Source organism: Ziziphus jujuba, chromosome 6, assembly GCF_031755915.1.
Source record: "Ziziphus jujuba cultivar Dongzao chromosome 6, ASM3175591v1".
In the NCBI taxonomy this organism is placed as follows: Eukaryota; Viridiplantae; Streptophyta; class Magnoliopsida; order Rosales; family Rhamnaceae; genus Ziziphus; species Ziziphus jujuba.
This window is the reverse complement of record NC_083384.1, coordinates 8996867-9010864: the sequence shown is the minus strand read 5'-3', so window position 1 is coordinate 9010864 and position 13998 is coordinate 8996867. Positions and strand designations below refer to the sequence as shown.

The window sequence follows — 13998 nt, the reverse complement described above, 5'->3', positions numbered from 1 at the left end:
GAATTTCCCAAAATCAATAAGGACTTTATTCAAGCCAAACATCTTCAACGATATTCGAAGCAAGGAAAATATTTATTAAGGTAAACATGCAGTAATTAATATTATTTAAATATAAAAAAATAGTCATTTAATTAAAGAGGCCAACAGTTTTTCTGACCTAGGGCTAAAATTAAAGTTGATGCGGCCTAAAACTACTGGTCAGTCTCTTGAGACAAAACCTTTTCCAATTGGAAATAATTTGAATGAGAAAACTTAGAGGGGAGAGTCATGAGAGGTTCATTGCCACTGCGCTTCTGAATTGCCAATCCCAAGGCATAACCTAATGCTCGGGCAACTGGAACCGCCACCGCATTTCCGAGCTGACAGTACCTGCATGAAGAAAAAGAAATACTCCAATGGACTCAAATTCTTTTTCGGAACATTAGTAAACTTTAGGCAGGGTATTATGATTAAACACTGGAAATCCGAAAACTGAAAAAAGGCAATTTTCTTATCTAAAACTAGCTTTTGTTTATCTATGACTTCTAGCAATTCAACCGTGCTCATTGCACAGAACAAAGATGTTTTGGACCATTTTGATCAAGCTCCAATATATTCCCTATGCCAAAAAACATGCTAAACCTTTTTTACAAGTCAAGACATGCATTATTCCCAATTCTCATAGAAAGTTTAATTTAGTTTTAGCCTTTTCAGGATTCATTCTTCTCTAAGTACATCATTTTCTTACTTTGGTTTCATCATCATTCAAATCTTCAGCAACTGCAAAAGCAGTGAAATACACACCAAAAAAATATCAAGCAACTACAAAATAACTGCTTCTCTTCCTAAGAGATTGTCTCTAAAGGAAATGAAGAAAACAGATTAAAAAATAAAAATAAAAAACAAAACAAAACAAAAAACCAAAGCTTTGCAGAATAGATATGAAATTGCAGATCAGTACAATGTAAAGTAGAAAATTGACATCCTCTTTTCATAATTACCTGTAACTGTGCTTTTATCTATATTAGCTGCCATATTCAGGAGAAGAATAGAGGGGTCATACCTTTGTTTAATCGTTCCACAGAATCTATAATAATCAGGAAACCCTTGCAACCTTGCATATTCTCGTATTGTTAGAATTCGGTCCTGATCTGGATGTAATGCTGTCTAAAAAGGTTTCAAAAAGATTACAACGTCACCCATGAGAATTGATTCCATGATAATTAGGGAAAAGAAGAAGAAAAAGAGCCAGACCTGATTATGACAATTTGGTACTGTCACTACGGTGGGCACTGTCTCATCCCACCATAACCTTGCATACGGTCTATAAACATGTCTAGAAATTAGACACAAAAACAAAAGATATGACATGAATAAGTTGCAGAAAGGATAAGAGTCGAAGATAACTAACCTCTTAGACTTTCCTTGCTCAAAAGTGAAGGCAAAATCTGGTACCTAATGGCAAATGAAATGGAAATCAGTACACGTCAACCTCCTTCCACTAGGACAAATGTTATGAACCAGAATGCGAATAGTCTATCCCACAAATTTCTATTGTTTCAATTTCACTTTAGTTGATTTTATTTTGTACTACCATATGTAATAGATTGGCACAATAATTTCATTTAAGAGTCTTTGCCTCCCTACTCATTCATATACACAAAAGCAAATTGACCATATTCAGTTTAGCGGAAGTATTACTGTAATGCATTGATCTACACAGAGTATCCAGGAGGATGGTGTTAGCATGACTATGCATTATCTTGATATACAAAGTACCCACTCCCTAACAGCAAGTATTAGGAATTTATGGTAACTTAACAAAGAGCTCAAGTTCTCTAATTCATCTTAATCCTTCTGGTCCTTGTCCTTGTTTTTTACCACCATTGTTTTGCATGTCTAAGGCCTTATTTAATTTGTTTGCACACACAGAGGGGAATGTTATTATGTGTTTGTGTTAGCTTCATATATATAGATGGGCTCTTTTTAACAGCTTCAGCTTTTAGCATTGATTTTAACTTATAACAAGATTTCTATTTTACATGATTATTATTATTATATGGAATTTAATCAGATAGAAGGAGAATATGAAGAAATTCATCACTATTAGCATTGATTCATATATCAGCCCAGATACGTGTTTCTCGGCCAAACAAACTAAATTAGAAGCAACATTTAGCATGTGAGCATACAAGTCTTGCCCTTTTTGGGCTGTGAAATCACCATGACAGGAATATCAAGACAGGACATAAAACTTTGGTACCATGTTATATAATCTTTATATCAGCAAAAGGAGAAAATTTCTTACCAATGACTTTCCAGATGGCAATAATGCATTATTATATGGATCCCGCCTAGCGACATTATCACCTCCTACAATAACACCAGGGAGGTCCCTGAAATTTGCTCCCTGAAAATTGATTACAATTAGAAGCAACAAACCGTCAAAAAAAGTTTAGAACTGAGAGAAGTATATTGCAATGTATTCATCCAACCTGTAAAGTCATATTTTTCCAACCTTTCTTTTTGGGATTTGACAAACTCTTAAAAAGTCATCAACATTCAATTGATAAGCTCGATGATCATACAGTAAAAATTCTGCTTCTTTTGTGCCATCTACAGCAGAACCAGTCATCTCTAGAAAAGAGAGAAAAACAAAATGAAACATATACACAATAATTTGTACTGAAAGACCAGAATAAGAAACTTATTGAAATATAATACTTATGAGTTCTGAATAAATACAGAATCAAACAATCAATCGATAATCCATTTTATTGGGCATAATAAGTAGCAGCTAAAACACTGTGCCCTTTGTACAGCTCAAAGAAACAAACTTCCATTTGAAGCGGTCATAAACGGCCTACTTTGAGATTGAGATGTTTGTCAACATCTCAAAAAACCCACTAAGACAGTGAAGCCCAAAACTTGAGCACCTCTAAGAAACCAACTTCAAGAATCTCTAGAAAGCCAACTTAGAGCATGTGCAGGAAGCAGTTTGCTGTCTACCAATTTCTTTTCTTCTTTTGCATATTATCCTTACAATTTTATCATATTCTTCTCAAGCATAATTATCCTATTACCATTATATTCTTGTACCCTCTCATGCCTTATGCACTCTGACCTTACCCACAAGTAAAGCCCAACTGTGAAAGATGAAACATTAGAGTAATAAGTTTAGGTTGGCATAATTCAAGACGTACTATCAGAGGTACTTGTGGAGGAATAATTTTAAAGTCAGCAGGTGTGAAAATGGAAGTTCATGAAAGCTATACTTGTAATACCTTAAATGGATGCAGAACTGACACAAAATAAAACATTTTGGACATCAATATCAGGTGGCACGATGAAAGGTGGGCACAAATTGAAAAATAATTTCTGACCTAAAAGATGTCAAATAAATGTTAAACATATTTTTTTTCAATGAGCTGAAACACCACATGCATAAAAAGCAGAAACATAGGACAAAATAATGGAGTTCAGCAGCAAGCTATAAGTAGCTTAAGAGATGGATTACTACCTTAGCAACAATAACCTAAAGAGGAATTACCAAAAAAATATCTACCTCAAGAGAAAGACTATGCCAAAGCAGTATTAAGATTTCTCAAACAAAATTACATATCCAAGACATCTCAAGTATGATATTTTAACTCACTTATGATCAAACAGAGGTTTCTCCAACCAGTGTATTCTTGATCTAATTAGAAAAAGAATAATTTTTTTCTTTTTTTTTTTTTTGGGTAGAATTAGAAATTAGCATATTCATAATTCAAGAAGCTTATCGCAGACATCAAAAGTAAGAAAGCTGAGTAGTGGATAAAACCACGTTATTCGTGAACCAAGATTTAGGAGTGGAGAGAAGGGAATCAGAATGTCACATTGATAATGTAGGAAGTAAGTTAACATTATAAATTGTCAAATAAATATCAACTTCTACAATTATGCAGTAGAAGATTGACATTACCGAATTTTGTCGACCTTATAAATCTTTGAAATTCTGTTTCTGGAGGATTTTGGTATGGCATTTCTTCACGTGTTTCATCATTTGTAACCTACAAGCTCAAACTAGATTAGAAGTCTGTAGAGCTTAATAAAGCAGCTAACAAATAAAGTAAAAATCACAAGAGTACAGCTGGAAGCTCAGAGATGGCATCTTGAAGAACTACAGCATTTTCCAGTTCACGCGGCTGGTCTTCATCATAAGCAACGGTGTTGCGCTGCAAATGAAGTAACAAAGTTAAAATTAATTGTGGAAGAAAAATACAGTCTCAATGTTCCAAAAATTCTAGCAAATGAAATAACCAGTACCTCAAACTCAGCTGGAGGCCAGTATCTAACAACTACATCATGTGTAGGAAGTGGAAATTGGGGTAGATTCTGCAAGAGACAATAAAGAAAAGTCATGTAGATCCTCTTGATCACCTCATGGAGAGAAAGTCCTTAATACAAGTAGAATTATGATGTTGGATAAGTTTGATTCATCTAATGTAGAACTAGTGATAAACTTAATATGCAGGAAAAATAAGAATCACCCTTTTGCATTTGAGTCTCTATCATAAGAATCACCTTTTTGTGTATGAGTCTCTACCACTGCGATCTATTAATACCAATATTATTATTGTTATTATTTTTTTCAGATTACTAGAGTACAATTTAGCGATGATTGCAGTGAAATAGCCCTGGCAATTTGGGAAAGGAAGCATGTAAACTTCCCTTTTACCAATGGGCCAATTTTAACATTGAAACATATTCTGGTGATATGTAATCAGCCCATAATAAAAGGATCAGTATTTTTTCCTCATTGATTAATCATCTTAATGTGGACTAAGATAAAAGAAAAAAATTCACCTCACTATGATGAGCACCCCACAAGAAAACACGTAACCGGAATTGTGGAAGGCCATAACAGCCAGCAGCAATCATTCCAAGTCTTGCTTGGTACTTCATATGCACCAAACGACTTATGGCATATCTTCCAAGGGAAGCCTTATCAAATCTCAAAATGTCAGGCACATTTTCCATCAACACATACCTTGGCTTCAAAAACTTTACAATGTCCATGAAGACTATTATCTGTCGATTTCTTTCATCCTCTAAAGGGGAATCAATGTTTCTAAAGCGATTGTAGCCACTAATTCCTTGGCAAGGAGGACCCCCGCAGATAACATCAGCACTACCCTGGAATATATTTATTCATAAGAATCTCGTCTGAAGCAACGTGAAAACAATAATTTAAAATTTTAATGGTCAAAAGTACTCACTGGAAGTGGCAAGATCTTCAATTTCATCCCATTTCTTACAAACTCTCGTAACCTTTCTTGGCAATTTCTGATAAAATACACATGAAAAAACATTTATCCTTTTCCCTTTAGCCTTTAGATAAAATCAAATCTTTATCAGCAGGTTATAGTACCTTAACCCTTCAACTGGCTCCCATGTATCTTCACTGCTACTATAACCCTTCCAGTGCACCTAACGAAACAGCTAAGAGTAGAAAATCATCTTCACCAAAACTACAATATCAAACAAGAGTTAATGAATATGAATATTAGTCAAGTTCCCAAAGAACTGGCATGAAATAGGAAACTTGACTACACAAACATGCTTAACTATAAATCTGCATATTCAGTTAAAAATTATTACGGCCAAAGCTTCATTACTATGGTTTCCTTACATTAGCAAAGAAAAAACCTAGCCAACATCTTGTAAACATATGCAAAATAATTATTGTTACTTACATTAATACAGTTTATCAACATATGTTGTGTCATTAGTAAGATTTTCAATTACAAAAATTATTGAACCTTCGTAAGAACAAACGCATACAGTATTCTGTTTTAAGTCCATTTAGAGCCATAAGCAACAGGAAGCAAATGAATATTTTGCTAAAATGGAGACGGAGGAAATTCATTCTTTCAACCACTTTACAGGTGTTCTAGGTATGTATTATTTACCTTAAAATTTAGTCCACGCTTGCCGGTCTTATTGGGGTCACCATAACAAATATCAACTAGTCTTGAAACTTCAAATTCCCGAGTAAAAACCTTATCTTCCTTTTCAGCTAATGCTGATGTTTCTGATCGTGATAGACATGTCCTCTCAACATCATTTAACTTGTAACGTTTGCACAGTTTTTCCCATTCCCTCAATAGTTCTAGAAAGTCCTCGGCAGCTTCATTCCTGACCTACAAAGAGAAATAGTGTTTTAGAGAACACCCAAACAGTGCAGATTTGGCCACTGACCAAACTATTGACAGGATATACTCACATGTGTCCGTGGATGATTTAACTTTAAGCTCTCACACGCAGACTCATCGCTATCAAGGGCCCATCTCTAAATGAAAAGGAAAGAGATAAATAAGATACAGAACATCTTAAGGCCAAGGATGGGAAGTAAGACTCACCCCAAAAAAAATGAAATTAGAAGTACACATCACATACTGTCACTAGATTAACACTAGAAAGTTTGGCACCAAGACACAATCCAGTTGACATGCCACCACAACCACAATACAGATCTAAAAGCGCTAATTCTTCAGTGTAATTTTTGGTAGCAGCCTTATTTTTCAAAGAAGGTGATGTGCCTGTTGTAGTGACTGTCTCAATTCCACTTGGAGTTGCCATGTAATGATTATATCTAGAGTCATCTGAAGCAAAATAGACAACTAGGTTATGTCAAGCATTAGATTTTGGCATTCAGCAAAAACTTTAGATTCCCTGACAAATTTTTACATTTTAAGTAAATTTTTAGTAAACCTGTTAGGGACAGAAACTATACAAATATAGAAAAGCCACATAACTGTTTAGGGTTAATGGTGCAACTCGGATTGCATTAAATATATAATTGTTATTGTCTTTTGTACATAAGACATTCAATATGATTTAATCTTGAGGCAAGAACAAAATTTTAAATGCAATCCTAGAGTTTTTATGCTTCTTAAGGATAAAGTATGGATGAGAACAACATAATTTAGATTTTGTAAACGATACACGGTTTGAACATAAGACCGCACAAACAACTACGCTCTACCGTCATGTTAACCAACGATGAGACTCAGAATCCAACTATGCATGTCAAGCTAACATAATAAACATTTAACAGAAAGGTAAAATACTATCTGCTTTGGCTAAATACGAACTTGGTTTGAAAACAATAATTTTTCATCTAAGAAACAATCATGTGATGACGCTAAATCAAGTTTAATCTATGATTGGGAGTGGGGAACCTTCCTAGACTACAACCCAGGCTAAACATCAGGCAGCTTAGCAAATAACATGCCTAGCAGCAAGGCTTAAGGATCTAGAAATGGAAAAGACAACTATCTATATCTTATGGCTTTCACATGCTCCAAGTAGCTATGCATGAATTTCTCCAGTTCTATTGTGTTATGCATCCAATATTATGTCATGTGCATAGACCATGCCTATTTATCTATCTATATGTGGAAAATTCCAGGAAGACAAACTGTTGTGTTTATTATCTAAAAGTTGAAATTACTTACCCATCACCAAGGAACGAAATGTTGAATAATCGACACAGTATTCCATATCATAATAGAAATCAGATGGAGAAATAGAGTTTAATTTTACACCTACCTGCAACAAATCAAAAAATACTGAAGAAGGAATCCAATGCATTGAAAGTGTAACATTTAAGTGAAGAAAAAGCGGTTTAATACAGAAAAAAATTTGGATTATACCCTAGGTGATAACTGTGAAACATTAACTTTTGAAATGATGCAATCTATTAAATTGTCATTCATTACGGTAGAATAGAATAACCGTCTCTTATCATGAAAAGCACCCTCTTCTTTGATGATCTGGGGACAAAAACAATACAAGAAAAATAATTAGTAGGACGTGTTAAAGGATATGATCAGGTAAACTTCAACAAAGATTTATTAACTCACTGTATCCTCTACTCTATAAAACCACTGGACCCTGAAATATTCTTCTCCACTGGTTGTTCTGAAAAATTCTATGATTCTGCCAACATGCTTTTGTTTCTCATCACCCTGAAATGATGCTTAACAGTTAAATCAACCTTGATATGATTATTTTAAGAAGTGGACAATTACGGACAACTCTTATCACATGGATACAGAAATAATAATCTCTTGGAAGATTGCTCCATATAAGTAAGCCCTACCACCACACCCAAATCTCAACCACCAAAAAATATGAACAAACAAATAGATTAAAGAAAGAGAAAAGTTGTTGATGTACACCTATAATACTGCAGCTCACCATTAGAAAAAGAAAAAGAGTCTTTAAGATGAAACTGTAAACCATGTCAACCCTTGATAACCATTATTAAGAACACATGCACTGAACTAAGCAATTGAGCCTTACCACTCAATTTGGCTGGTAATTACCTAATAAACTATGACTCTGAGGGATCAATGGCACCTAACTATCTATCTGCTAGGAGATAAGCTTGAATAACTGCTTTGTTTTCCATTCAATTCTATAAACCGCCAGCATCTAAATGCATAATGCAGCTAAAGTGACTCATCATGACATTATATTTTCCTCCATGGCCTGTTAATGGTGTAATAAAGCAAGATTAACCTCAAATATGATGACATTTGGAAAAATGTGTTAGGGTCATATTCCATGTTACTCCATTAAAAGTTCAACCACCATTATTTCTTACCGAGTTAAACTGCTAATAATAGAAAGCAGCATGAAAAGGATAAAAAGTAGCATTGAATCCGCAACCTCAAACAAAGGAAAGCACATTTTTGTACCAACAAACTATAAAGAATTAATAGTGTAAAAGTTAAAATTATGCTAAATGACAAAATGTAGTGGTACAAATCACAGAAAGAAAACAACTGTATGAATTGCATACTGAAAATAAATATCACTTTTAATATAAGCTCTTAATTAAAGAGAAATTACCTGTATATATGCACAATCTCCAAGACTAAAAATGTTATTATGAATTTTAGCTTGAGCAAAATGGCATTCCACATCTAGAACTACCTCATCTTCATCATCATCACTACAAAAGCATTCACGATATTACAAAGTTAAAAAATATAATAAAGCAGTAAAGTGGACAGCATTGAATCTAGCAAAGGATACAAAAAATTAATTTAAAAAAAAAAAAAAAAAAAAACTTTTGCCAGTCGAATAGTGCTTACTTTAACTTCAAGGTTTGAGCGTTTGGTCTTTTACTCTGCAAAACTTGAAATAGCAAAATCAGAAAATTCTACAATTTCGTGAAATTTAAAGAAGATTGAACAGTGAATCATTACTAATGACATGTATAGAACTTTCTATTTAAAACTTGGCTTCTTTTCTTGAACATAGCCTACTCTGTGAATTGAGGAAGTCAAAGATCCAATTACTTCATTAAGGCGATGTAAAATTTAGGTAAATAAATAAATAATAATGAAGCTGCAGGTTACCTGATCATAAATGCAGACTTACAACTGACCCTGCCATAAACTAATCTAAGACTCCAAATAACAATTTTTTTCAGTATTTCTTGCCATCTAATTAAAGCTGATAATTAATCGACCAACCAAAAATAATCATAGAAGTTGCATTTTATGTTACACTTAAACAGCAAATATATATTAAAAAAAATACTAATAATAAATATAAATAAATGATACAAAGAAGAAGGAGAAAAATATCTTTACTGATCTAATGACATGGAAAAGCCATCTAGGTAAACAAGAACCTACCAAAATAATGAAAAGTTAAACATGTTCATAACAAATTATTGAACATTAATTGCATATGAAGTTCAAATCAAAGAGATGAAAAAATAATTAAAAACCAGTCAATCACCTTCAATTCATAACGCCAACGCCACCTTTCTTGAGCTTCCTCATTGGGAACTGGATCTCCAATGAAGAAGGTGCAATCTCCACTCTTCTGTTTGTTCTTTGAAGATATCTGTGTTCTAATTTTCTCTGGATGCTGCTTTTCATATGACTCAAGCAAATTAGCCGAAGTACACTTGGGTATAACATTTTCAGCATCAGTCACTCCTCTTGGACACTGCAAGTGTTCCCCGTTGGAGTTAGTTCTGATTCTTTCAGCTATGGCCAAAGAGGAGGAACATCCAGTAGATCTGGTGGAAGTTTCATCCAGTGTTTCCATATCCATTTTCACATCTTCACCAACACCATTTTTAGTTGCTGACACCAACCTTGGGGACCTTCTCACTTGTTTCTCACCAAAGAACTGGGTTTCATAACATTTTAACAGCATTGGTACAGTATCACAATTTCCATTCAATGTCAGTTCTCTTGGTAAAGGATGCTTTTCCCTTTTTTTTATTGAAATAGTTGTCAGATTTAATGATTTTGAGGACAAGGGTTCGACAGAGCCATTCTTAGGTGATACAACTTTTTTCATTGAGATCTTCTGCATGGAAGCTTTTGAAAAGCCACTATCAATTCCAGATTGAGTCAAGGTCGGTCCGGGAGACCTCCTTCGGCATTCCTCTTCGAAGCATTCCAAAGTTGAATCTTTTTCTTCTTCCTTACCACTGTAATGGTAAATACGCAAACTTTAAGCTTGCAGTGAAAATGAATTAAAGAATTAGACAACCATGAAAACAAGTAAAGAAATATGTTTGTAAATGTTACTCACTTTGGTTTCAAGTTTTGACTCTTGGACTTTTGACTCTGCACGACAAAAAATTTTGGTTAGGACTTAAATTATGAAAAAAGATGATATGCATATGGCATTTAATGCATCTTGGGTATCCATTTTAGAAGCCTAATAAGTCATTAAAATAACCAGACTAATTTTTTGTCACATCCTTTAACAACAACTTCAAGAAGCATCTCTTCTTTAAATCTTTTTTAATAAAAATTTTAAAATACTTATCTTATCCTAATAAATGGATTAACGTACCAATCTAGTCCTCATTAATTGTTATAATAACTCAGTGCGGTGACAAAAAAACTAAATTTCACAGAAATAAATAAATAAAAGATAAACAAATTTCTTTGAGCAACACCTAATTTTAAATTTTTCACCCAAAAAAATAATTTTAAATAAACAAATTAAAATTAACAAATGAATAAGAAAATTGCTAAATAGAGTAATTATTCCGTCCCTTTTTTCTCTTACAATAAATAAGCAAAATCGTTAACAAGGGATGAATTTCGATGCACAAAATCCAACAGCAGAGTTGACAGGTTAAGTTTCAAAAAAATGTAACTTAATGCATTTGATTATACATAAAACAAAAATTTTACAAAATTAAATTTTTATACAACAATATATAATTTTGTAAGTGAAATTTTTAATCTTTAAGGTAACCAAAAGCTGTGCAAGGTAAATATTAAATAATCATAGGAAAATATAATAATAATGATAATAAAACGAAAACAAATTGACCAAGACAAAAAGGGGCAAAAAGAAAAATGAAATTTACGCACGCGAACCCTAACGAAGTCGGACATGGATTTCCCAATATCAGCCGCAATCACAGACGTCGAGAATCTCGGAGACCTCCTCACAAACTCAGCGGCGACATCTCTCCAACCACAATTTCCATACTCCATCTTAACTCTCTTAGTTTCCCTCTTGGCCGCAGAATCGGCCAACTCACTCAAAATGGTCACGGCATTGCCAATTGCATGACCTCCAGACACAACAACCACAGGCGACGCGAATCTGGTAGACTTCCTGGCGAACTCAACGCCGGAATTCATCGCCGGAGAATTCATTTTCAACTTCTTAGCTGGAGAATCGGCCAATTCACGCTGACTCGTCTCTGCATTGCCATTTGCGCCCGTAGATAGTCTCGGCGACCTCCTCTGACGCATCTCGGGACCCACATAACGCCATTTTCTAGCTACATTTCTCGGTTTAAGCTCTTTAGGAATCGGATTCAACCTCGGGGACTTCCTCAACGAAATCTTGTCCGCCGACGAATTCGGGTGGTACATGTTCAATGGCTTTGGTCGATCTTCCTCATCCGCTATATCCTCCTCCTCCTCCTCTCCGATAACTATCAGGGATTCGGATTTGGATCCGACGGATTCGGATTTGGATTCGGATGTTGGAGGAGGTGTCATTGAGATCTAGTTTTCAATTTCGGAGAACGACAGTGACGGCACGAGGGGGAATCCGAATCCAGAATCCAAAACCGAAACCAAAATGGGTAAAAAGTGAAAAATAAAAATGATGCTCACTCTTCTCTGACTATTTTCGAAGTATCACGAGGAAAAACAGGCTTTTCTTATACTGACGTGGCAGCGGAGTCCGCTTTTTTTTTCTTTTTTTTCTTTTTTTTCGAATTTTAGGGCTGGAAGGGATTTGATTGGATGGAGCAGCACTTAACATTTTTTGAGTTCTACGCGGCACCGCTATTTCAAAAGTTCGGGTGGGACTATACTTTTCTTTATTATTATTATAATTATTATTTTTTTCTTCATCCAGTAAACAATGGGATTATATTTTTCTTTCATTCCCTTTTTTTTTTTTTTTTTTTTTCCTTCCGATATGATACTTGTCCAGTTATGTAAGTTGGATGAATTAGACAACTTAAAATTTTGGGCAAAATATAAGGATTTTAATGAAAAATTAAAATCATATAGAAAAATGTTATTTTTATATATCTAATAAAATATATTCACATGGCATTGCATTATTGTATTTATTTCATCTGGTTGTTTAATTTCACTTCTTAATTTTTAAATAAATCCATAAATCATATGATCAGTATTGTCATAGTAGTTTCAGTAACGTCTTATATTTATCTTAAATTACACAACAAAATACGTTGAAAAAAAGAAAGTATGAATTAATTAAAAAAAGTTACAAAAACATTTTTTCTAGCTATAGATTATTTCTGTCGGCGGTTCTATATTAGTTGCTAACAAGATATTGACAAAAATCCCAGAAGTACCTGTGGTCTTCAAAAATACATGAAAAATTCAAATTTTTCTTAGGGAAACTAACTAATCATGAACTTGCAACCACTTCTATTTTCTCGCAATACAATGGTTGAAACAAAAGATTGTGTTTATGGTTGCGGGTGTATCAAATCCCAATGCCATTTGTTCTTCCATTGTCAAGTGACTAAAGCAATTTGATTTGCCATGCTATGGAGTATTAAATGGAAAGTTTTTGTGGACAAATCTCTAGATAAGAAGCTGATTTCATTATCTAATTCTATTGGTGTTCTATCAGTACACACTGATGAGCAAGAGGACTTTTTTCTGTATGCCTTTATAATTTTGGAACAGTTGTGAATAATAAGAATAGTACTCTGTCTGACAATAAGATTTTCTCTCTGGAGAGCACAATGGATCGGTTGAAGACAAGATTCAAGGAGGCTAAAGCATCTATCGTCAAGTTTGCAAGACCCTTATCCATTTCCAACAGGATGTTATGGTACAAACCTCCTCCACATTACATCAAAATCAACACTGATGTAGTAATCAGAAGTTGTACCAGCATAATTGGTATAGTTGCTAGAGATCAACATAGTGAAATGTTAAAAATCATGGTTGTTTGTTTATTTTCGGATAACCCAGAACTAACTAAAGCTTACGGAATTTTACAAGGTATGATCTTGGCAAAAGAGTAAGGGTGGTTCAAAATTTGGTCTGAATCAAACGTCTGAAACGTTATTCTCAACTTAAACAACACTGACTTACAACTCACGCATTGGTTAACGAAAGGAATCATCCAGGATATCATATACCTCAAGAGCAAATTCCAAAAAGTGCTCTTCTTTTGGTCTCCCACGAAGACAAATTTAATAGCTCATTTTTTTTGTAATTGATACATTAGAAATAACATTACAGATACCTTATTTATGAACTCTTTTCCTAAGATTTTTTCTTCCTTTGTTTCCAAGGAGAGTGGCTGTGAGACCACCTCGTTTTTGTAAGCTTTGCTTTGAGTTTTGGTTATAAAACACGTTATTTAGCGTCTAGCTGTCCCATGTATATTGACGGAATTAGAAATAACATATAATTGTGGTTTTGCTTCAAGAACATAAAAAAAAAAACCCGAATCTCAGACTTGAGGCAC

At 34.0% G+C, this 13998-nt stretch overlaps 1 protein-coding gene across 3 annotated transcripts; it reads right to left on the bottom strand.

Moving 5' to 3' along the window:
* Positions 1-87: 87 nt before the first annotated feature.
* LOC107434359 (DNA (cytosine-5)-methyltransferase CMT2) lies at positions 88-12327 on the bottom strand. Of its 3 annotated transcripts, none has more exons than XM_048464137.2 (23): positions 11391-12323; positions 10594-10628; positions 9784-10510; positions 9129-9163; positions 8884-8986; positions 7890-7994; positions 7680-7799; positions 7482-7575; positions 6421-6626; positions 6248-6313; positions 5934-6164; positions 5393-5451; positions 5241-5307; positions 4828-5157; positions 4288-4356; positions 4110-4196; positions 3944-4031; positions 2498-2616; positions 2288-2389; positions 1391-1434; positions 1234-1303; positions 1043-1146; positions 88-369 (listed from the first exon to the last, which is right to left on the bottom strand). In XM_048464137.2, the coding sequence occupies exons 1-23, from the start codon at positions 12030-12032 to the stop codon at positions 192-194; spliced, it is 3681 nt and encodes a 1226-aa protein (XP_048320094.2). In that variant the 5' UTR covers positions 12033-12323; the 3' UTR covers positions 88-191. The 3 variants fall into 3 exon arrangements, 2 of the variants coding, with proteins under 2 accessions (XP_048320094.2, XP_048320095.2); XM_048464138.2 differs by having other exon boundaries at positions 9784-10489; positions 11391-12321; XR_007238043.2 differs by lacking the exons at positions 88-369; positions 1043-1146; positions 1234-1303 and having other exon boundaries at positions 1400-1434; positions 2475-2616; positions 11391-12327.
* Positions 12328-13998: the final 1671 nt, after the last annotated feature.

Excerpts from the sequence above, each read along its gene's own strand:
- LOC107434359 (XM_048464137.2), bottom strand. The coding sequence starts at position 12,032 with ATGACACCTCCTCCAACATCCGAATCCAAATCCGAATCCGTCGGATCC. Across the intron at positions 6,627-7,481 it reads ATTTCGTTCCTTGGTGATGG|ATGACTCTAGATATAATCAT; the intron begins GTAAGTAATTTC and ends ATTTTGCTTCAG. Across the intron at positions 1,304-1,390 it reads GAGCAAGGAAAGTCTAAGAG|ACCGTATGCAAGGTTATGGT; the intron begins GTTAGTTATCTT and ends ACATGTTTATAG.